General features: G+C 42.8%; 1 protein-coding gene across 1 annotated transcript in view; it reads right to left on the reverse strand.

Annotated features, from left to right (window-relative positions):
* Positions 1-181, reverse strand: part of LOC104874066 (cytochrome b-c1 complex subunit Rieske, mitochondrial) — a 5833-nt gene extending 5652 nt beyond the window's left edge. Inside the window, exon 1 of the mRNA XM_010641037.1 lies at positions 56-181. Coding sequence (XP_010639339.1) covers positions 56-181 — 126 coding nt within the window. The remainder of the gene's footprint in view (positions 1-55) is intronic.
* Between the last annotated feature and the right edge of the window lie 23075 nt (positions 182-23256).

Consider the following 23256-nt stretch of genomic DNA (forward strand, 5'->3'; position numbering starts at 1 on the left):
ACGAGACCATGCTAGGGAGGGGCGGGGCGGGGGGAGGGGCCTGCCTGGCGTTTACTCTGCGTGTGGTTTCGTCCTGGTCTGTGTCTGTTTTGAGTTGGCCGGGAAGGAGGGCGACCACAGGAGCCACGAGAAACGTGCGGTGGGCTGAGTTTGCGATTTTTAAGATCGCCAAAAACTTCATCTAGAGCAAACTAGAGATAATGAAAAATATAATAGTTTATATGGGGGAAGGGGAGGGGCCTGCCTGGCGTTTACTCTGCGTGTGGTTTCGTCCTGGTCTGTGTCTGTTTTGAGTTGGCCGGGAAGGAGGGCGACCACAGGAGCCACGAGAAACGTGCGGTGGGCTGAGTTTGCGATTTTTAAGATCGCCAAAAACTTCATCTAGAGCAAACTAGAGATAATGAAAAATATAATAGTTTATATGGGGGAAATTCTTCCTTACATACAGATGGCCCAGACTATATCTCTAGTTGGTTGTCATTAATGATTTCTTACCATCATCAAACAACAAATGACCATGGATCTGTGTGTAAAGCTTAATAATGATAATGATTTAAATTTAGCAAGCGTCTACTATGCATTGGATTTTGTGTTTTCTTGCATTCTTTCACTTGTAATTAAAGTCCCTATGAAGAAACAGCAATTGTTAGCAACATTTTACCACTGAGGAAATAGTCTCTGTAGAGTTAGTTCCTTTGCCCAGAATAGATTGTCAAGCAAGCGGTGAAGCAAGGAATCATGTCTCCCGGGTCTGCGCTTTTAACACCGTATCGGGGGTAGGACTTTAGGGGGTGCAGGAAGAGGTCACGTTCTGTCACACGGTGGGAAAATTATTTATTTTTTCCGTTCAGTCTTTGTGATTACACCGATATGAAAGTCTGAGTTTGGTGCTAATATAATTTCAGTTCCTTTCCACACTAACCTCTCCCTTGAATTAGCCTTGAATTCAGAATAAGCCTTGTATTCAAAGTTTTCAGCAGAAAACCAAACCCAGAGAAAATTTAATAATACTGTTTATCTTGATGTTATTTACTTTTTATCCATGGTGACTAAATAAAGGTTCTTTTTTTTCATTATTTTAGGTTTAAAAAAAAGTTATTTTGACTATTAAGTAAATACAAATACAAGCAATACACAGATTTGGCAGAATTGTGATATGATGAAAATGAGGACCACTGAAGTTTCCCAACAGGACCCTCCTCTGCATGCATTCTGACTTGGGCAAGTTTCCTGCCCTCCGTATGCCTCAGTTCCTCACCCATAGAGAAGTTGAGGCTGTACTGATAGCACCTATCTTGCAAAGTTACTGGAAGAAGCAAATGTGCTGAGATAAGCAAAACACCTACAAGGAAGCAGCAAGCGAAGGTTTGCTGATGGTGCTGTTTTGGGAGAAACAGGACCTGCTCTGAAGCCACACCTCATTCCTCTGATCCCTGCTGACTCGTTGCTGTTCCTGTAGGTTCACAACACACAGACCACTTTCTTCTTGACTCTCTTTGAGGCCAGCCCTTGGCCATCCCTGTAGCCTCCGGGACTGTGCGGCGCTCTGAGACTGAGAGCTGCTTCTCTAAGAGCCACCCCAACTGGGCTTGTCCCATGGCTAACACAGAGCCTGCCTCCCAAAACCACTGAAGGGTTAGACAGATGCTTCCATAATGGCTCCACAAGCCAGGCACAGGCTGAGTGCTTTACGTTAGATTACTCAATTCCTGACAGCCCTTCGGGGGTAATAAGAGTAAGTGAAAAATGAATGAACCTTCTTCACAAGTCCTCACTGTCTCCTATATGAAGAGCAGATCAGAAATTATTTCCAGACTTTCTGGGTTTAATCCCAGCTCTGCCACTCACTAGGTAAGTTCTAGGGCAGATTACATAAACTCTGTATGTGTTTCAGACTGCAAAATTGGGAAAATAATAGTATCTACCCCAGAGAGTTATTTTTTAAATTAAATGGCTCAACAGATGTAAAATGCACAGAACTGTACCTGACATAAGTAAGTGCTATGTAAATATATCTATCATCACAGTAACTCCATTTTCTAGATGAATAATCTAAAACTTAGAGGAAACAAATGACCTATGCAAAGACACATCATGGATAAATAAAAGAACCTTTTTGTTCTGGGTTCTAGTCCAATGCTGTAGCCAGGAGCAGAGCAAATCTGTGGCTGAATATCTGTCCTTTGGTGGAAGAAAGGAAGCCAACATCTGAGAGTGGCAGGTGAAACAGAACTTGGACCTACGGAGGTTGACCTGACTTCCCACTTGGTAGCTGTTGGCTTTTTTTTTTTTGAACCTGGGATCAAACTTGGGACCTTGTGCTTGCAAAGCAGGCAGCAGAACCACTGAGCTGAATCCCTGATAACTGTTGGCTTTCTTGCAGGAGGCAACAGTGTTAACTTTCATGCTTCCGCTTACTTGTTCCTTGAACACTGACATCTTTAAGGCTGTGGATACAAACAACCTGGCTGACATACCAGCTGCACCCCTTACTAACTTTGTGACTTTGGGCAACACTGAGCTTCAGAATCCTCATCTGTACAATACAGAGAAAAATGTAATTGCTGTGCAGATTCATATGCCATGCATATGAAATACATAATTCAGTGTTGGTATACAGTGAGAGCTTAATAAACGTGTGCTGTCAGTTTTGTGAAGTAGAAAAAATGTCAATAGACCTCACAGTATAAATACTTGGCAATCACTTCAGTAACCAAAGTATATAGATGGACAAATGCAATGGGAGATATTACACAAAGCCCTTGTTTTAACCTGTGGGTGGTTTGTTTCAATCATATGTGAGGGATCATAGATCAGACATCTATTCTCTCCTCTGTCGGTTCCACTAGAGATCTATTGAACAGGTATACATGGTGCTACAAACCTTAGAATTATTTTCTAACATCTATAGATTGTGAGTCATCTACATACACAGCGATACACAGACCAGTACCTTCGACCTCCCTCTCCCCCAGATGCCCATGTCCTAATCTCTGCAACCTGGGAATGTTATCTGTCCTTACATGGCAAAGAGACTTGGCAGATGTGATTAGAGATCTTGAGATAAGATTATCCAGAGTTGTCCAGGTGGCCCAGTGTAATCACAGGATCTTATAAGAGGGAAGAAGATAAGGGGAAGAAGGAATTGATGAATGCAGGTGATTGATACAAGCTAAAAAAAGACAAGGAAACAGATCCTTTCTAGAATCTCCAGAAGAAATGTAGCCTTGCAGACCAGTTTTAGACTTCTAAACCCCAGAAACATGAAAGAGTTATGCTGGTTTAAGTCACTAACTTTGTTAGTGCAATAGGAAATCACACACACACGCACACACACACACACACACACACACATACACTTTTGTGTTTTCTTCAAAACTTGAAAGATGTAACCACGATTAGACCTGGGTCTTCCCATAAAGGAAAATATTGGGCGCTGTTAGCCGGAACAGGGGCTTGCCTGCTGGTTTGGGTCCTTTCCCAAGTGTCCACTTCATCAGTTACATTACCCACCTATCCTGAGTATACCCTCCCTGAGTGGGGGACTCAGGTTTCCAGGTATCATGATGAAGCTTGACCCATTGCTAACAGCAGGAAGATGCTAACAGGCAGTGGAGGCTCCTCATTCCAAGAGGGTGAGTTGTGTTCTGGGATGTTTCCTATTCCCTGCCATCTTGATGCTTCCACCAGGGAAATAGGTTATGCAGGGGGTGGAACCGAGGAGTGGATTGTTCTCTTCCTTATAACATGACAATTACGCCCATGATTCTGGATGCGTGACCCGCCTCAGGGAATGTGCCTCCCCTGCCACAGTCAGTTCGCCTCTCTGCCGAAGGGCCCCATGCCCGTGCCTGTTTCCACTCCATTACCTAGGGAAATGCCTGGCTTCCCATCTCCAGTTCCAGCCACTGTGACAGTGGCAGGCCCTCCCATCATCCTATGTCCCTCGCTTGAGCAGTGAGACATGAAGACTGGCAGCCGCTTGAGAACGGCACAGACTGTTCCCATTTAAAATGCACTTCTGTTCCATAAAACTCTTTCCCTAATTCTGTGCCCCTACCCCTTTGAAAGACGGTAACCCTAGGGAGGAGAACAAATTAGCCAGGGAGGAGAAGTTCAGACGTGCTAATATTTTAATCGCTCCTTCCTTTAACACATTAGTCACATTCATTAAGTATGATTAATTTGCAGGCTTTGTTGAGAATCATATCAGTTTCCCTATCAACCACACATCCATCTCTTGCCGAGCAAGCTGCAGCAGTGGCACCAAAAATCCCCCATTTTTAATACCTGCATTGTATTGTGTGCCCCCTGAAAAATTTGTTGAGTTAATTGAACTCATTTATATAGAATACTTGCTAAAAGCCTGGGCTTCTGAGTCAAGGTACCTCTGACCCAAGCTCCGCTACTTGCTGCCTGAGTTGTTTGGGAAACTTACTAAAGCCCTCTGGGCCTTAGTTTTCTCATGTGAGAATCCATTCAGTTGTTCATTTAAGAGACATTTGTTCATCGATTACTATATGTAATGTTATATGTCTACTGCTGGAAATACAGTGGCAAATACGGCAGACAACTATGTTTGGCCTTGAGGACCTTGTATTTTAGGGGTGTAAGATAGACAACAAATAAATAAAATAGGCCAGATAGTGATAGGATCTATGGAGAAAAGAAAGCAAGATGGGGTAATGAGAGTCCTGGGCTGGTGGTAGAGGATGTTACTGCTCAAAAGGAATTCAGAGGCCACCAGCTCATCCATATTCCCATTTTACAGGTGAAAGAACTTTGTGCCTCGGAAGAAGTGTGCTTCATGGTTCCATTCTTCGAATCAGTGTTGCACATCTACTAAATGCCAGGTCCCAGATAGAGGCCAGGCATTTGGTACTTCTCTAAAAGCACTTGTATGTGCTCACCGCACTGAGCTTTGACTTTCTTTCTCTGGGGATGAGAGCTAGAGAACAGGGAAGGTGTTATACTACTGCCATCTGCTTGTCTCCAGATCCATGACGACTCTGAGGAGGCAGATTGGAAAGTGAGCCAGCATGCGGCCATGTGGAGGCTTTCAGGATGTGATCCACTCTATCCTCCAAGCACCACCATTTCTGCATCACATGGGGCCTTTCTTGCCACCCCTTCCGGGTCGATGACAAGCTGCTCTGTTGGAGAATTGGACATTTTCAGTAGAGAAGGGATGACTAAAGACAGGGATAGATTTGAAGAAGCACACCTCCGGCAAACCTTGGATAACCTGCAGAAGACAAAGAATATGTTCGTGTAATTGTGGTACAGTCTATGGGGAAGAGAAAACAAGATGGTGGGGAGGGGAGTTCTGGGCTGCTGTAGAGGCTGGGAAGTCGGACTTCATCAGTTCAACCATATTCCCATTTACAGGTGAAGAAGAGAGGAATGACTTTCCAATTTTCTCCCAATCTTCCCCTCTACCAGGCAAAGGGTATTCCATAGATCTATATCTACTCAGCTTAGATTCAACTGAAAACTACTAAAAGCTTTTCCTGCCAATCGAGTGAAGCTAAAATGCGGAGTCTCTGATGCCTGGATCCCACCTTTGCAAAGAGTAGCTCAGCAGACCCCCTCTTCCGCAGCAAGGACTAGGCTCCCTGAGTCTCTAGAATATCTCCAGACATCCCCAGTGTTTTAGCTTATTTTGTATTACTGAAACAAAATACCGGAGACTGGATACTTTATAAAATAAAAATTTTCATTTAGCCCACGTTTTTAGAGATTGAAAGTCTAAGCTGAGGCAGCCACATCTTGCGGGCGGCTCCTGCCATGACCTCACACAGAGGGGACATACGAGAAAGAGGCCAGTGGCGAGTGTAGAAGAGGCATTCAGAGAGATGCTGGCCTCTATCACAACCCGCTGTCATGAATCCTAATCTAATCCCAAGAGGAGAGAAGTCACCATGACAAAAAAGCCTTACTCTCTCTTAAAAACACCTCATCACCTCCCTCTCAAAGCCCCATCACATCGATACTGGTAAATTGGGGAATTAAGCCTCCACATGGGATTTGGTGAGAAAACCACAATTAAACCACAGCTCCTGGGGACCTTGAATGCGAGGGATAGAAACAGGAAGGAGACTCAAACCAACCCAGCACATAAGCGAGATCTGCACACACAATTACAAGTCATTTTTTCTCTCCTACAATCATGTCCAGAAAACATTAAGGAAAGTTAAATGAAACCACCAGTTGTTCAGCATTGCTGCTGGAACAATAGATTCATAGGCTAACTAAGAAATTTCACTTGTACTTATTTCAAAATTGATAGACACCGGGAAGCAGAAAGCTATGTGCTTGGTATTTAATTTGTATTTCAAGGTAATAATGAAGGCAGTGCCCACTTGTACTTTCATCCCTGAATCTTGAGAGCACTTTTCTAAGTATGCTAGGAATAAATTAAGTTGCAAAACCTGAAAAAGGTTAAAGTTAAAACATAATTTTGAGGAACCACAAGTTCATCCATTTACTTACTCCATAAGTACATTCACCTATTATTTTCCACAGTTCTCTTTCATAAAAGAAGGAACTTTGTGTGGCAGGTAGAACCACAAAATAGCCAGACCTCCAGCATCTTAAAACAAGCCCAAACTGAATTAAACCTGCCTTCTGAAGCAAGGTGACGGTAATTAAACCAGATATCCTATAACAAGGTGTGCTGATTAATAAATTACTTGATTACCACATATGGTAAGTATACCTGCAATCAATACAATTGCCTAAAAGCTCTGAATTAGAAATTGTGCAATAAAATATAAGTGAAAGGTATTAGGAATTGGTAGATTTAATTACAGGGAATGATTAATTGATCATTCAGAGAATATTGATCTACAACTTATTTAATTCCTTGCAATTAAATTTGTCAAATTGGAGCCTGAGTAACTGATGATTTGTCCTATTAATGGTAGAATTGGGAAGGATGGGAAGGATGGGAATGATGGAAGATCCAAGTCTAGAGCTGTGAATCTAATTCTCTGCACACAAGCCCTAAACTATCCCATCCCCACCCCGAGCCTTTGAGGTGCACCAAAAGCACCCTCCAGCCTCCTCCTTATTCATCTCCTGGTTTAGGCTCATCACTATCTTCACGTCCCTCAGGAAACCTGACGGACTCAGGCAGACCTGGGAAAGTGTCCAGCTACTTGCCTTTCTTTTTCTGTCTCCTTGTTCCAATTTTCTCCAGTGCAAAAGGAGGCTTTATAAGAATGCATATATCGCGATAAGGAAGAGAGAATGAAAATTTGACACAATCTCTGCCAATGCTCAATGTGTTCTGATTAGTATTTTCCTACCACTATTATTATCAGCCTCCTTCCTCTGAATGCCTGCAGGGTTGATGCGCTCATTTACATTTCAGTATACCACTTACATTCTTTTCTGCACGGTCTCCACTACAGCAACTCCTTAGGGTGAGGGTAGGGTCTTGTAACCTTTTATTTCCTCCACAGTAAAAAGTATTGTTCTGTCTACAGTTGTACACGAATGCCTGAATGCCTTCTACTAAATCTATAATGACATTTTATGCACAGAGATGGAGCCAAGGACATTTGTGCCACTTGAAGGGAAGTTTGCAAATGCTTATGCAGCCTCTGAGTTCCCAGAGACAAAGTAGTGTCACCAGTGAGACCTGATTGGAGTCAGAATCTAACTCCTGAGGGATGGGAAGAGAAGTAGCCCCACGTTCCCTTGGGTGAGAAAAGACAAGGAGAGGGAAAATGCAAAGCCACATGGAAACGTGACGGGAGAAGGCAGGCACGGGGACCTGTCACTGATCCAGAAGGAGGACGCATACCTGACACCAAGCATGGAGCAAATGCATCTGTGAAAGGAGACATCTGCTTTTCCATTAGCTTCTGCGAGAGATTTTTCTCTGGCTTGACCTAAGAAAGGCAGGATCTCTGGGTGGATTCCCTAAGGAACCAGATATGAATATCTGAAGGTCTTAGAAGTAAAATCTTATCTGCTCTCTCAGCTGAGACCCCTATGTAGGATTGTTGAGCCCAAATACTTTTCGTGCAGCTTTGTCTCATCACGAGATCAGATAACCCAGCAAACACAACTTCTCCCCCAGCTTTTTTATGGATGACAACCCAGCTCTAACAGAACATAGTCTGACTTGTGGGAGACCCAAGAAGGAAGAGCCCACAGGAGCCCTGGGCTTTAGTCAAGGTAGACTGACTTCATCAGATGTATTCGTGTGTGCACGTTGGTGAAAAAGGTCTGAGAGGCACATCAAATGTTAACAGCGATTATCTTTAAGCAAATACTACATCATTAACGTATTTTTAACGCGTTTCTCTTTTTATTTTTCTATATTGTCTGCTGATTCAGTATTGAGTTTTTGTTATTTTTGCCATGAAAATATAAATAAACAAACACCCATTTGAGAAGTGGAGAAAAGAAAACCTCGTTAAATTCTGCTTTGACAACATAAGAGAAATAAGATAGGAAGGAATGCTTCTCTGGTGAGGGCTTGGAGCTCAGAGAGGAATGCGCTTCTAGTGCTGCTTCTTCACCTGCCCACTGGTCTTACTCTTCTACTTTCCTGCAGTTATTCATGGTGCTCCCACGTTCCCAGGCACATCTGTTCCCTCTAGCCTCAGGGCCTTTGCATCAGCTGTCCCTCTTTCTGATCCACTCCATTCCCTAGGTATTTACGCAGCTGGGTTCCTTTTGCCATGTGCTTCTCAGGTTACATTCCCCTTCACCTTGTCTGCCTTTGAGCCTTCCCTTAAGACTCATTTTAAACTGGTCGTCTCACTTTTCACCCTCCTCCTCGCTTTCACCCCATTCCTTTATTCATTTGTTGCATGCGTTGTTATCTGAGTCCGTGGTGTTTCTTTCTCTGCCTATACACAGAGCAACTCGTAGTATCTGCTGTAGCCATGTAAGTATATATCTCTAAAACATCTAAACACGAACTTCTGCCCACCTCTATGAAATCCAGACTAAAAACACCACTGTGCTTGAGTATGAGAAACGGACTTCTGCATTTCCACATCCTCCCTGCTTAGCACGGCGTCCCCACAACCACACGTGAATGTGCTCAGTGAAGGAATACTTGGTAGACAGATAAACAAATGGAACTCGGGGAAAGAAAGGGAAGGCAGAAGGCAGCTATTTTAGAAAGGAATAGTTTTAAGGTCCTGGCCCAGTAAAAGCAATAGCTAGTGAGTGGCGGTGAAAAGAAAGCCTCAGCTGGGTGGTGAGCCCAGGATCACCCCAAGGGGCAGGCCTGGGACATTCAGGTCAGAGAGCACTTGGCATTGCCAGTGGCCTCCCCACCCAGGCAGTGGAAGGCCCCTTCTAAACCTGGGAATTTGTAACCTGCTAACTTGTTAAGTAAAGCTATTTTTAAACATGAGGGAGAAAAATAATCCATTCTCGGGTGACACCACAACACTAATGAGCATAGCACAACTTTATTTTTTATGATCAAGTGATCAATTATTGAACAAGCAAGTTTCAAATGGAAGCGCCGGCACAATAATCTTATCCATGGCATCATGAATAACCAACAATAACTATTATTATTTTGTATTCAGTGAATGCTTGCTTTTTTGAAAATCCGTCTTGCTCCACTTTTTTGTCTTTTAACATGAGTTAAGAAGTAATTTGCATGAACACAAATGACCAGCATAAATTCAGTGGCATTATGAATTGATTAACTACAATCCCCTGTAACAAATTGGGAAAGCTCAACCGCGCTTTCCATCTCTTTTATATATAGCCCATTCTTGGCTATGTTACACCTTTTCAGATATTAAGTGCCGAACATGCCTGCTTCTTAAAAAGGTTAATTATCCAAGACAGGTTTATGGTACCTTATCTAAAGGGCACCTACTCTACTTTTTGGCATCTTGGATTTGTGTATTTACAAACAGTGGGAGGTTAATCAGTCAAATTTCCTTCCTTTCTCTGGGTCTGGGTTCTGCCAGTACTGCATATCTTACTTGGTTAACAGGGCTCCATTTCTGACTCTGACAAAGCAGAAACATCCACTTTCATTGCTTTGAATACGTGTGAGTGTAGAACTGCTGGGTGAGTTAAACAGACCAAATCCAGCCCCAATCCTGCAACATCTAGGGTAGAACTCATCAGCAGAAGGCCTTGGGGGAAAATTTGGTCCAAGACCATGGTTTCTTAGTTCCACAAAATTTTAAGGGGGGAAAAAGGAACCGTCAGCCAATATTTTGAAATGTGGAAGTTTCTTACAAATACATGCACACACGATGAGATTTCTGGTTTATCTTGAGGAACCAGAAAGGCAAGCGGTATTGGCCACATTCCCAGAGGGCAACAAGGACCTGCATGAATGCCCCTCTATCTAGGGCCTCAGTTTTCAGCTTCTCCATGCTCCCTCCAAGTTTTCACTGTCCTCCAGAAACAAAGTCTCAGGGCAGGTTACCATGTACAACCTGATCTTGGGCCCATTAGAAACATCCGCCTACCTGCCTGGGCCTTGTGCCTATAGGACACATGCTATGCAAGGCAGTGTTATGTCTGTGCCTCCCTGTGACTAGGTATCAGAGAGCCACACAATCCTGGGAAGGCAGGGACTTAATCCGTCTCTCACAGATGATGTACAAGGTAACCAAACTGGAAGAATGGCACTTCAAGGTAAGGCAGGTACTGTAGAAAACAAACAAGGAAATGAGGTAGACAGTCTTGGGACTGGGAGTGAAGGCAGCTTCCATTGGGTGATCAGTGAGGGCTTCTTTGTCATGATGGAACATGAGCAGAGACTAGAATGAGGTAGCACAGAAAGAGCAGAGCATGTATTTAAGGAATGTTGAAAGATCCCGAGGTAAGAATAAGGTTGGCTCTCCAAGAAGGCCAGGGAGAGGCGTGGGTTGGCATGAGAAGAAAGATGGGCAGGGTCCTGGGTGGGCAGAATGCTGTTTTATCCTGATTTCCTCCATAAACAGATCCTAGACAGATGTTTCTGTTCAGGAGATTGATTTAGGGATATGATCTTAGAGAAGCGGACCACAGGAAAAAGGAAGAAAACTAGAAAGGAAGAAAAGAAATCAATATAAGGATGCCTTATTGAGTGGGTCACTGTTGTAAGGATCGTGCTCAGTCCTTCTGGGAGTTTCTCAGTAGGCTTTTCTAATGAGGCCCAAAACCATCAATGTGGAAGGTAAAAGAGGAAAGCAGTTGCTTGCTGGCCCCACCCCCCACAGGTCAAATGTGACACGGGAGGCATTAACTCCTTGGAAGTTTTAGATTTAACTCGAACAACTGTAGAGCAGAGTCCTAGGCGGCTACAGCACAGGACAGAGGCATCGTGGGGCAGGAGCGAGAGATACAGCTGCACCAGGCACTGTCAGATTGCATCAGTGCAGTGCTGCAGAGCCAGCCAGCACAAAACTCTTCCACAGCTGGAAAGATGTAACACAATGCCAATCCCACTGAGCCCAGCTGCCTTTCACCTGTACACATAGTCTGCCATCTCTCCATGTCTCCATCTATGGATTCCACTTCTCTGCTTGGAGAACATTTACTGAAAGAGGTACCTACAGTCACTCCTTTTCTCTGAATGGCCATTAATCCAGATCCCCCAATGAGATATCCTGAAGAAGGAGAAAAAATAACACATTGGGTAGATGAAGCTGCTGAGATTACACATCTCTCACACCCCATTATATCCTCATGAATAAGCCTTGCTCTCCATACACACAGGCGGACCTTGGTGAATGGGCATAGCTTTTCAAAACTAGTACTTTGGAATCAATATCCATGTCAGCTGTAATTTATGTGGCTTTCCTCCCTTCATCTCTGAATAGCCTCACATTTAGTATATGGAAAATTCAGTGGGAAATTCTCTGTCTTTAGAATCGAGAAAGCCACAGATGACATGATCCATGGATCAATTTATCCATGATCTCCCATGCCTGGTTGTATACCCAAATCTGTACCTGAGCTCACTAAGCCAAGGAGGTTGCTCCCAGAGTGTCTTGAGGAGGAGTTTGCCAGTAAAGATAGAAGTAGAGGTCAGGTGACAAGGTGGAGAAGAGACGCTCTCCTTCTACCCAGAAGTGGTGTGACGTAGGGGCTCACAGGAAGAGAATAGCTGTGTTTGGAACACTCTGCTGACCACACCACAGACACCAGACCCATTGTTCGCAGTTCCTCACTGTTGTCTATGAATCACCCAAGAGAAAACGTTCCCTGGGCAAGGCCCACTTCGTTTCGTTCTCTTCTGTACTTTCAGCCCAGTGTGGAGCAGACACTCTGTGGATGTTTGTCTATTGAATGATTGAAGGTGGGAATAAAAAATGAAGACACGGCCTCTCTTGACAGCCTCTGGGGGATGCCATAGCTCTCTGTGTACTGTGTGTACGAAACCGCCTGTCTGTCTGTCTGTCTCCACCACATACTTATAGAATAGGAGATCCTTAGAACGGAAACAGTCTTATCTATCTCTGATCTCACAAAGCTCAGTGCTGCAATTGGCCCAAAGTTGGAAGATGAATGAGGACATGACCAGTGGTAGAAATTTCAGGGGTAGATATTCTAGCTGACTATTACATTGTCCCTCAAGGTCCACACAGGACTGGCGCTAAAACCCCGCTGAGAATACCAAAATCTGCAGATGCTCAAGTCCCTTCAATAAAATGTTGGGTGTTTTCATATAAGCTTCACACATATTGCTGTACACATTACATCATCTTTATATTACTCATTGCAAGTCCTACATAAATGGGTGTTGTACTATATACTGTTTAGAAAATAAACACAATAGTTCAATACAGTCACTTTTTCTGTGGTGCTAAGAATTGAACCCACAGCCTCACTTATGCTAGGCAAGTAAGTGTTCTCCTTCTGAGCTAAAATCGCAGCCCTTAAAACATTTTTGATCTATAATTGATTGAATCTGTGGATGTGGGCCCATTGATACCAAGGGCAACTATAATCCACTATTTTATGGCCACTCCTGACACTGTCTGTTTCCTGTGTGGCCTGGACGCAGGGTCTGCAGTGACGGGATCTCTCTGCGGCCAGAGCTCATGTTCACCAGGTGAAGGCCAAGTACAGCGACCAGATCCCCATGAAGTGCCTGCTTCGTGTGCCTTCTCAGAGTCCCAGACTCTACCTTCACCTCCTCCCACAGGCCAAGCAGCCCTCACGGTGCTTCTGCACGGCCTGGTGCCTCCCCTGGATGGCAGTCACATGGCTTCTTATTCTCTTCCTTCACTCTTGGCTGCTACCCCACAGGAAGCCTGGACTCAACTCTGCTTTTCACCAAGCGCTGTAGCCTTTTGCCCTGCACCTGATGTTGCGTGGTTATTACTGCTCCTCCTAACACTGTCCAGATGGTGCCTGGCCATGAGCTGTGTCACTGGTCAGTCATTTATGCCGTCACTGGGTGATGGGGCAGCTTAGGTCAAAACTAGGAGAGCAGAGATACAGATACAGATAAATGGAGGGAGAGCAAGAGGAGTGAGGACTAATTGTTATATCATAAAATCAACACAGTGGATCTCAATAAGCACTGAAATATGTAAGTAAACAAACAGAACAGTAAAGTACGGATGCATATGCCATAGTGAGGTTAGCTATTGTTTCATGAACTTTTCTTTTCATTTTATGTACACACAACATACATATGTACTGGTCCTCAAGGCAGAAAGTAATTTAAGGTGCATAACTTCTGGAAAAGACTGCCAAGTGTCTGGAGTGTTCATCTCTTCACTGCTTTCCCTTACGAAGGTCCTTGGCAGCCCACCTGAGGGAAAGCAGACAAAATGAAGCTGATGTGATGGGATTCCATAAAAGTCAGGCAGAGCAGTCCAGAGACTCCAGTCAGAGCACTGCCAGCAGCAAGGTCATACCTGCCCGAATAGCTAAGGCCACATGTGCTCAGCCAGTCAGATTTCCTAGAGTAGCTGTCCACAGAGTATTATGACCTCAACAATGAGAGACAAAAACTAAGGTAGAGTTCGTCGAAGGGACAGAGCTGGGATTCAAACTCAGATAAGTCTGACACCTAGGCCTTTTCTGCTATGACACAGCTCTGGCCACAGTGAACATCGGAGGAGGTGTATGACTTCTAAGGCTTCCAGCGGGTACTGCGTACCAGAAATAACAACGGAAAGAATGAGAGATACCTCGGACATAGCACTAGGCATGTGGGGAGAGGGGGCTGGAATAGTCTAACCAGGAGGGAGGGCTCATAGAGTCATTGAGGGACAGGTTGATACAAACTGTCTCTTTGGCAGGGGCGGTCCATTGCATCTGATTGAACTCAGGCATAGTTCGGCTCCACCCCACCAGAGACCCATAGGAGACATCCTGTTCTGGGGTTTACAGTGCCCCGGAGCTTTGTGAAGCAGTGCAGTGACACATGAGGCAACGATGACCTGGGACCGGTGTGAAGGCTGCCCCTGCTCGGGGAAGGGCTAGACACTGACAACCTCTAGGCAATGCTGACTTTCAAACCAAACAAAGGACGGGGAGAAGCTGAACAGGTCCCAGGACATAGGGCCTGGGAAGTTCTTCAGCAAAGTGGTCTGTTGGGGAATTGGCTGCTTCTTCTCTCTTGAGCACTTTCGTAGGTTCTGTCCTGAGCTTTGCCAAGTCAAGACTCTGGCTTTTCCCAGCAAGGCCTTTCCCAGACAGTGTGCCCAGAGCCTGCACCCCTCACTCCCTCCCCTCTCGTATCATCATCATCCTTTTTCTTCCCATCTGCTTTCCTGAGAGATAATTTACTCCTTATTTCAACCATCATTGCTTCAAACTCTGTTCTCTTTTCCCTTCAAGTGAACTTTAATGCTGCGTTACCACTAGAGTGATAGAAAAAACAGTACCTCTTACACAGAAAACAAGAGTAGCCTACTTATACCCTCCCCAAAGTTGGGCAGCCAGGCATGGTGGCTCACACCCGTAATCCCCTCTCTCTCTGAAAGGCTGAGGAAGGAAGACACCACATTGGAGCCCAGTATGAGCAACTTAGCAAGACTCCATCTCAAAACTAGAATAAGAAAAAGGGCCAGAGATGTAGCTCAATGCAAAGGCCCTGGGTTTAACCCTCAGTACCAAAAACAAAAGAAACCCCAAAACCACCATCCTTTATGTATTCACCCATAAAGGTTAAAAATGTAACAAACAAAAAAACTATTATCAAAAAGGTGGGAGAAGATTTTACATTATAATCAGCTAGTCCAACAAAGGAAAAGGAGAAATGACAATTTTTCTAGGAAAGACCCTAAAGGCTACAGGTATATGAACTGCTTTGACCTATATAATAGCTCTTTGGAGTAGGTGTTATAACTATCCTCAGGGAAGAAGGCACAGAGAGGACAAATGCCATCTCAGAGTCACAGTCAGAGTCTAGGCTGGGAGGTAAGCTGAGCCAGTCTTGTTCAAGAATCCTCTCAGTTGTATCAACACTTCAAATCAAACAAATCAGGTTTCTGAACTAAAATACCCAAAACAGTCACAACACATGGTGTTTCCTGGACCTGTCCCTACAGTGCTTTATGAGCACCTTCAAGATAGTAACTATGATTCATTCCTCCCTTCATCCTCAGAGACTAGATTCTGTCCTAGAACAAAAGCTTAGGAGAGAAAAAGGTTGAGGGACTGTCCAGGCTCTTCGTGGTAATATCAGTGTCCATGTCCGTGCTGAGCTAAGATAGATCAAGACGCTTTCTGGAATGCACATGACTTCACAGGCATCTGAGTAGGTACCAAGAACACGGCTTCACCTAAGAAGCAGCATTGAAAGGAAGAATCAGGGCCAAGCACAGGTCCATTTTTCACCAGTTTCTGAGGATACTGAAGACCAGTTCCAAGGATTCCATACTTCTCCAGAAGTAGGATGATCAACTGCATCTGATTGAAAATAGAGCTGCCAGAATCCCTGTACCAAAACTGTCCCCAGGTTGAGCAGATTTTGTCCAGTTCTGGGTTTCAGATTTCTGACTTGGGTTCAGATCAGCTCCCTTTGGTAAATGAGAGAATCTCTGCAAATCTCTTCCTAATGTTAGTCTTTGTCTGTTGTGTCACCATAACAAAATATTTAAGATTAGTAATTTATAAAGAACAGATGTTTATTTCCCACAGATCTGGAGGCTGAAAGTCTGAGATCACAGTGTTGGCACAGTCAGTTGTCTGGTGATGGCTGCTCTTGATTTAAAAGACACTACCTTATTGCTGTATCCTTTGGAGGGAAGGAGGGCTATGTCCTCCCATAGCTGAAGGTGCAATGACCAAAAGAGACAAATTCCTTTTCTTAAGCCCTTTTACTAGAACACATGATCTCATTCTTAACGGTAAAACCTACTTTTCCCAGCCACCTCCTGAAGGCCACACCTCCCAACCCCATTGCTTTGTGAATTAAATTTCAACATGGGTTTTGGAAATGATAAAAACATGAAAACTATGGCAGCTAGCAATATTTTTTTATTCATACTCTGCTAGTGCAGTTTTTGGACTTGCATTGAGTCCATTGATAAAACCCAGACAATTAGGCTCAGAAACTTAATTACATAGCTGATAGAGCAAGAAACAGGCCATTCTTTCATACAGACAGTGAGGTACTTTAGTTTGTTGTGTTCAAACCTGGACAGAAATTGCAGTAATCCTAGGAGGTTTTTGAAAATCTAGGAACTAGCTTGACTATCAGTGGAAGACCAAGTGATCACATGTACTCTTTCTTATATAATCAAAATGCAAAATTAAAGAAACAATTTGAGAAATAGTTATTTTCAAATAGGGGCAAGCATCCAAAAGAAGACAAAACTTGAGGAGCATTTTCCCTCAAGAAGCTTCATATTAAAAGTTTAAATACTGTGAGTTTGTAGCTTTGTGATCAGTGGTTGTTCTCCAGCTCCATGCCAAGGTAGTCAAAAATGAAAGTGGGGCTAGGTGTGGTGGGACACACCTGTAATCCCAGCACTCAGGAGGCTGAGGCAGGAGGATTGCTATGAGTTCGAGTCCAGCCTGGGCTACATAGTGAGTTCCAGGTCAGTCTCAAGCACATAGTGAGACCCTGTCTCAGAAAACCAAAAAAAAAAAAAAAAAAGGAAAATTAAAACATTAACAAGTAGAGTATTTGGCAGCCAATTTAGAAAACTTAAAGAGGGGAAACCTTGGGAGCAAACCCTGGCTGACAGTTAAATTACATAAACTTGAGGGACACTCAGAAATCCCAGAGAAAAAGCAGGCAGAGATCAGAAAGGAAGAGCGAGCCCATGGAAGAAAAACTACTTAGTGAAAAATCTGTAAATTTGATGTTTTTAGTCAAGTGTCCACCCTGTCCGTGAACATCACAGGCAACATTACAGGTTTAAAGTGGCAGAGGTCGAAGCCCAAGTTTGCCAGCTCTGTCTGGGACAGCGGGGAAGGAGAATATCTAGAACTGTGAGCCACAGACAGGGTTTGCCTCACCTCCGGTCAGTTTGCCTTGGGTGATCACTGGTTGGCCGTCAAATTACACAGGCACAGGGAAACTCTCAGGGCTCCTAACTAGACATCAGCGTGTGAGCAGGAAATACACGGAGCTCATTCTGCGTACACGTGCTGCATATCACAGAGGCGTAAAACTCTGCTACCGGGGAAATGAGCACCAACCTTAACACCAAAAATCCTCAAACACAACAAATTGAGATTCACTCAAATTTGTTATCTGCAGTACCCAGCTTTGGACTCACAATTACTAGACATAAAAAGAAAAAGGGAGAAAAACAGTCAATAGAAACTAACTTCAGACTCAAATATTTGATTCAGGAGACAAAGACTTTAGGAGCAGTTGTTATGTATATATGCAAAAAAGAAAATGAACAGAGCAATGGAAACAATTTAAAAAGAAAATTCCAGAGCTAAAACATACAAGAACAAAAATTTAAAATTCACCAGACAGGTTCAGGGATGTATTTTAAATGAAAGAAAGTATCAGTAAATTTGAAGATAAGTCAATAGAAATTAGTCAGTCTTAGGTACCTAGAAAATGACTGTAGGAAGTGAAAAGAAATTTAGATATGCGTATGGTCCAAAATACATATCATTAGAATCCCAGAATGAAGTAAAAGAAAGAGAAAACATTTACAGAAATAATGTCCCGAAAGTCCCAATTTTGGTTGAAATTATTAATTTACAGATCAAATAATTCAAAGAACCTCAATGATAATAAAACTGAAGAAAAATGCTCCTACACACACATACTTAAAATTCTAAAGAAAAAGAAAGAGGAAATCTCCAAAGCAGTAAGCGAAAATGATATATAATATCCAGAGGAAAGCCAGTAAGAGCAATGACTGACTACTTTTAAGTTCTGAACACCAAGTGAAACAGGAAGGCACAGTTAAAGTGGTGAAGGACAAAAAAGAACTGCCAGCCAAAAGTGTTGTCAGAGAAAATAGCACTCGAAACTGAATGTAAAATAAAGATAATTTGGAGGAGAAAAATTGTGATAATTTGTCACTACCAATAGACTTGTTCTTAAAAAAAAAAAAAAGGAAAGGAAATTTTGAAAAGCTGAAGAAATACAGAGCTTCAGAAATAGTAGATATATAGGCAAATATAAAAGATCACATTTTTAAATTTTTTTCTTTTAAAAGCTATGTGAATATTTAAAATGAAATTGTAATACTTTATGAATGGGGTATATATACATACATATGACAAAAATAATGCTAATAACATTAGTAATAATAGTAATAACATTTAGTTTCAGATTTCTTATACTTTATCTAAGATAATTTAATATTAACTATAAACCAAATGAGTTAAGTTCAAGGTAGTCATTGTAAACCTGAGAGAAACCACTAGAAAGATAATTCAAAGATACATAAGTGGAAAACCAAAAGATGATTTTGGGTGGAGTATAAAACATTTCAACACAAAAGAAGCCAAGAAAATAAGAACAGAGGAACAACAAAAAACGGTGACGAAAACAGCAAAAATGAAGAAATGAAAAACAAAACCGGCAGGCTTTACCACAATTATATTAAATGTAAAAAGAATATGAGTTTTTATATTAAATGTAAAAATTGTATGAAATGTAAAAAGAATGTGAACTTCAATAAAAAAAGAGAAATTTAAAATTGTCTGGAAAGCAAGAACCAAGTGTGCAGCGTCTACAACAGACACTTCCAATTCAAATGCAAAAATAGATGAAAAGATGAAAAACATGCAAAACAATGTAAAATGTAAGCATAAGAAAACAACATTAGTCGAAACAGACTTCAGAACAAGGTGTCTGACTAGCGATAGTTTGGGTCTGGGTGTTGACCAGAGGCCCACCTGGAAAGGCCTACAGCATGGTGGAACTTATAAGAAGTAAGGCCTGGTGGGAGCTTTCTGGTCCTTAAAGGGATGCTCTTGAAGGGCTTCCAGGCACTCAGGGTCTTCTCTCCTTCCCCGCTTTGAGGTGAGCGGCCTTGTTCTCCCAGGCACTTCCTGCCATCCTGCTCTGTCTCGCCGCAAACCCATAAGCAACGAGGACAAACCGGCCACAGATTAAAACCCCTAAATCCTTCATCCAAAATGAGCCTTTTCTCTTTGTGAGTTGATCATCTCTAGTGTTGCTTATAGGGGTGGAAAGCTGACTAGCACAGGGGAAGCAAGGAGGGACTCTCTGTTAATACAAAACAGTGCAATAAAGAAGATAAAGCACTTAGAAATATATACGTGACTAATAGAAGCGCTCCAAAGTATTTGCCTGAAAAACTGACAAAATTAAAAAGAGAAATAGGCAAAGCCACAACCATAGTAGGAGACTCTAATACACCTTTTGCAGGAATTATTGCAATTATTAAACAAGAAACTAACAAATACATAGAATACCTAAGAATATTATCAACCATCTTAAGCTATATGGCATTTATAGAACTGGACACCAAAAAACTGTGAAATACACATTCTTTTCAAGTACAAATGGAGTTCACCCAGTAGATCTTATGCAGTGCCATAAAATAAATTTCAGTCGATTTTAGAAGAATGAAACCTTACAAAGTATTTCTCTGACTACAAATTTACTGTATTGAAAGTAAGTTGGAAATCCTAGCAGAACTCAACTGGTAGCAGAAATCTTACACAATCCAAATCCTTGGAAACTTGTGGGGAAAATTCTCCACTTTGAGTTTATGGCTGAAAATGTAACTCCAACCGGAGTTAGCCAAAAATAAATGCATCCGCTTGTAATGGAGAGGATAAAAATCTTTAAAAATTAGGATTACTTTTTTCCTTTAAAGATAAACTGCATGTCCAACTTCCTCATGCTAAGGGTATAAGCCACTACCCTCTCCACCTCTCAGCTCAGAGGAAGGGACAGAAAAGTAAGGAATATGTAGATTCTAGCCCCAGGAATTCAGTTCTATTTCTTTTGCACAAAAGAAGGAAAGAGCCAAGAATGGCTGAGTGGGGGTAAGGGCGGGCTGGTGAAACAGTGTGAAATCTCCTTGTCTATTGTCTCATTGTAACCCTCCCCTCTTTCCCTCACAATCAAATCTCTTGCACACCTCCAAAAAGTAAAACAGAGTCTTGAGGCAGAGATCTCCCTGCCTACTAGCTATTTCCTTTTTGAGACAGGTTTTCACCATATACTCCAAGCTGGCCTTGAACTCACTATGTAGTCCAGGCTGGCCTTGAACTTGGGGTGATCCTCCTGTCTCAGGACAGGCACACCCCACCACACCCCACAAGGGGCTAGTTTTGAATAAACCTTTTTACTTTCCACCAAAATTGTTTTCTGTTTTTCTTGGGGGGCTATTGGCAATATAGACACAAGTTACATATCCATGGATTTAAAGGTAGCCACACAGGAGGTACAGAGCAGGATGAAAGGCTGTGATGGGCAGAGGAAATGCCAGCAGGGCAAGACTTACCCCACAGCCAAGTGCAAGCTTTCCTGCCCTTTCAGACAGTGGTCGCTTTCAGATAAAGGAATGATTGTAAGTACACACTCACACACAGAGAGAGGGAGAGAGTCACACTGCGCTTTCTTTTTTCTACTTTTAAATAAATATCTTCTTTAAAAAGCACAAATATCTAAGACAAAAATATTATCTTGGGATTGAACTTTAGAGGGGAGCATACAACAGTATAGTGGTCAGGGGTTATCTTTAAGGTCAAAAATATATACTGTACTCTACAGGTGCTGCTGCCCGCTGTGAAATATTTGCAAGCAACTTCTTCTTTTAGCCTTAAAATAAGTTTAAAGCTTTCCCTGAATGACTTCATGCATTTTGGGCAAATACCTCATCAAAACGGAGAGCATTTGAAATAGGGCATGCCAATAGGCTTTCTATTCTGCAGAGTATTTTGTGAATTGGAGAAAATGTCATTTGTATTTCAATTCTAGAAGCCACAGGAAGGTAGCTTATGTTTTGTATCTCCTATTCAAGGACGAATGCTTCCCTACCCCTCTGAGTCACAGCATTGCCTTGCCAAAGGGAGAAACCCTTACCTGTTACGTCCCTAGGCTTTACATACTAAACAAATGGCAGGAACAAGTGGAGTGTGGAATCAAACCGAGGGACAGAGGCAATTAAAAATAAATCAGGCACCTTGGAAAAAGTCATTTGCAGAAACAGTTGGGTCCACAGCATGAAAATATGGTGGAAACACATTAAAGCAAAAATTAATTTAATAAACATTCATCTTCATTCTTTTTGAAGGAGAGAATACCATAAAATACTTCATTAGGCAAAGTCTCAGCAAGGAAGTATGAACGCCTTAAAAAGAAGAGTTTGCAAATAGAGAGAGAGAGAGAGAGAGAGAGAGAGAGAGAGAGAGAGAGAGAGAGAAAGAATATGGCCCAGATTAAGTATGAAGCTTTACGAGTAGAGCAAGAAAAAGTTAGATATAGTGGCACATGACTTCATGACTGTAATCCCAGCACTTTGGGAGACGGAGGCAGGAAGACCAAAAGCCTGACCCTAGCCCAGGAAACTTAATGACCATGAATGTCAAACTAAAAGTTAAAAAAGGGCTAGAATTGTAGCTCAGCACAAAGGCCCTAGGTTCAATTCCAAGTCCAAAAGAAAGCAGAGCGAGACAAGATAGCTCCTACATGGGGACGATAAGGTAAGAGTGCTGAGAGCCTGCTCAGTTTCTCATTCCTTCGTATTCCTGCAGGCCCATTATGCTAGAACCACACATTGGCAATAACAGTCTGTTGGTCTAAGTAATCTGCTCCCATGGACTCAAATCTGACTATAACCTGAACAAGGCCCTGAACAGCCCCATCTCCGTCTCCCACACTAGATCTTGTTTGCTGTCCTCAGGTAAGCAGACCTCCACTGGAGCAGGTGATTACTTGATCACCGAATGATCTCAGGTCTTTGCGTGAAGTGCTGGGGCATCAGCTTGACACCCCAATCACCTCCTAGGTGATTCAAGGCGACACCTGCTGCATCCTAACCCAGAATTCTATTGTGGTCCATTTCCTAAAACTACACAGCTTTTTCTTCTGTATCACCTTTGCCCGTGGTTCCACACACAATTCCAGACTGAAGCTTTAAGTGGCTTCCACTACTACCCAGGCCTGGTCATCAGTTGGAAGATGATGTTATGGCTTCTGTTTAGATGTCCTCCAGTGCCTCATGTATGATTGACTCATGGTAGGGCTAGGCCCAAAGGTACTGAGATTAAGTTCTACTTAACATAAGTAGGCTAAATAAGATAAAAGGGCCAGGAAGATACTGGTGAGGTTCCCTTGTTACTTTTGCTGCCTTCTGGCCACCACTGTGGCCCCATGAAAGCAAGCCCAGGGACAAAGGCAATACACAGAAAAGAGCCCCGAGAAAGGAGTGCAGGAGACAAAGCACTCTGATCAAACCACTCCTGAAAGTATGCTGCTCTTCTCTGTTTTATAGGCTGGTTGGGATTTCGCAGCTGTTTAATGTGCAGATTTGTAACTGACACTAAGGCGAGTCAGACAATGGGAAAGAACAGGAGAGAAAAGAGAAAGGGAAGTTAAGATAGGGAAGAATGCAAAAGAAAGGTAGTAGGCAAAAAAGAGAAAAGGCAGGCGGATAGGAGGGTCACGGAGCAGCAGGACGCTATACAGACAAGGGTGTCCGACCCGCACTTGATGAGCAAACTGAGGCGCCCTCCCAGGGTCACACCTGTGTGTGCCAACCCGAAAACGAGTCGTAAAATCGAGAAGCAGCTTCTAAAACTGAAGCAATTCTTTCTCATTCCAAAAAATTTTGACGTACATAAAAGTAGAAGAACAAGAGCCATACTTCCACATTCAGATACGAGTACTAACTTTTACCAATTTTT

This window comes from Fukomys damarensis, unplaced genomic scaffold (assembly GCF_012274545.1).
Source record: "Fukomys damarensis isolate Sample0158 unplaced genomic scaffold, DMR_v1.0_HiC HiC_scaffold_19, whole genome shotgun sequence".
Classification (NCBI taxonomy): Eukaryota; Metazoa; Chordata; class Mammalia; order Rodentia; family Bathyergidae; genus Fukomys; species Fukomys damarensis.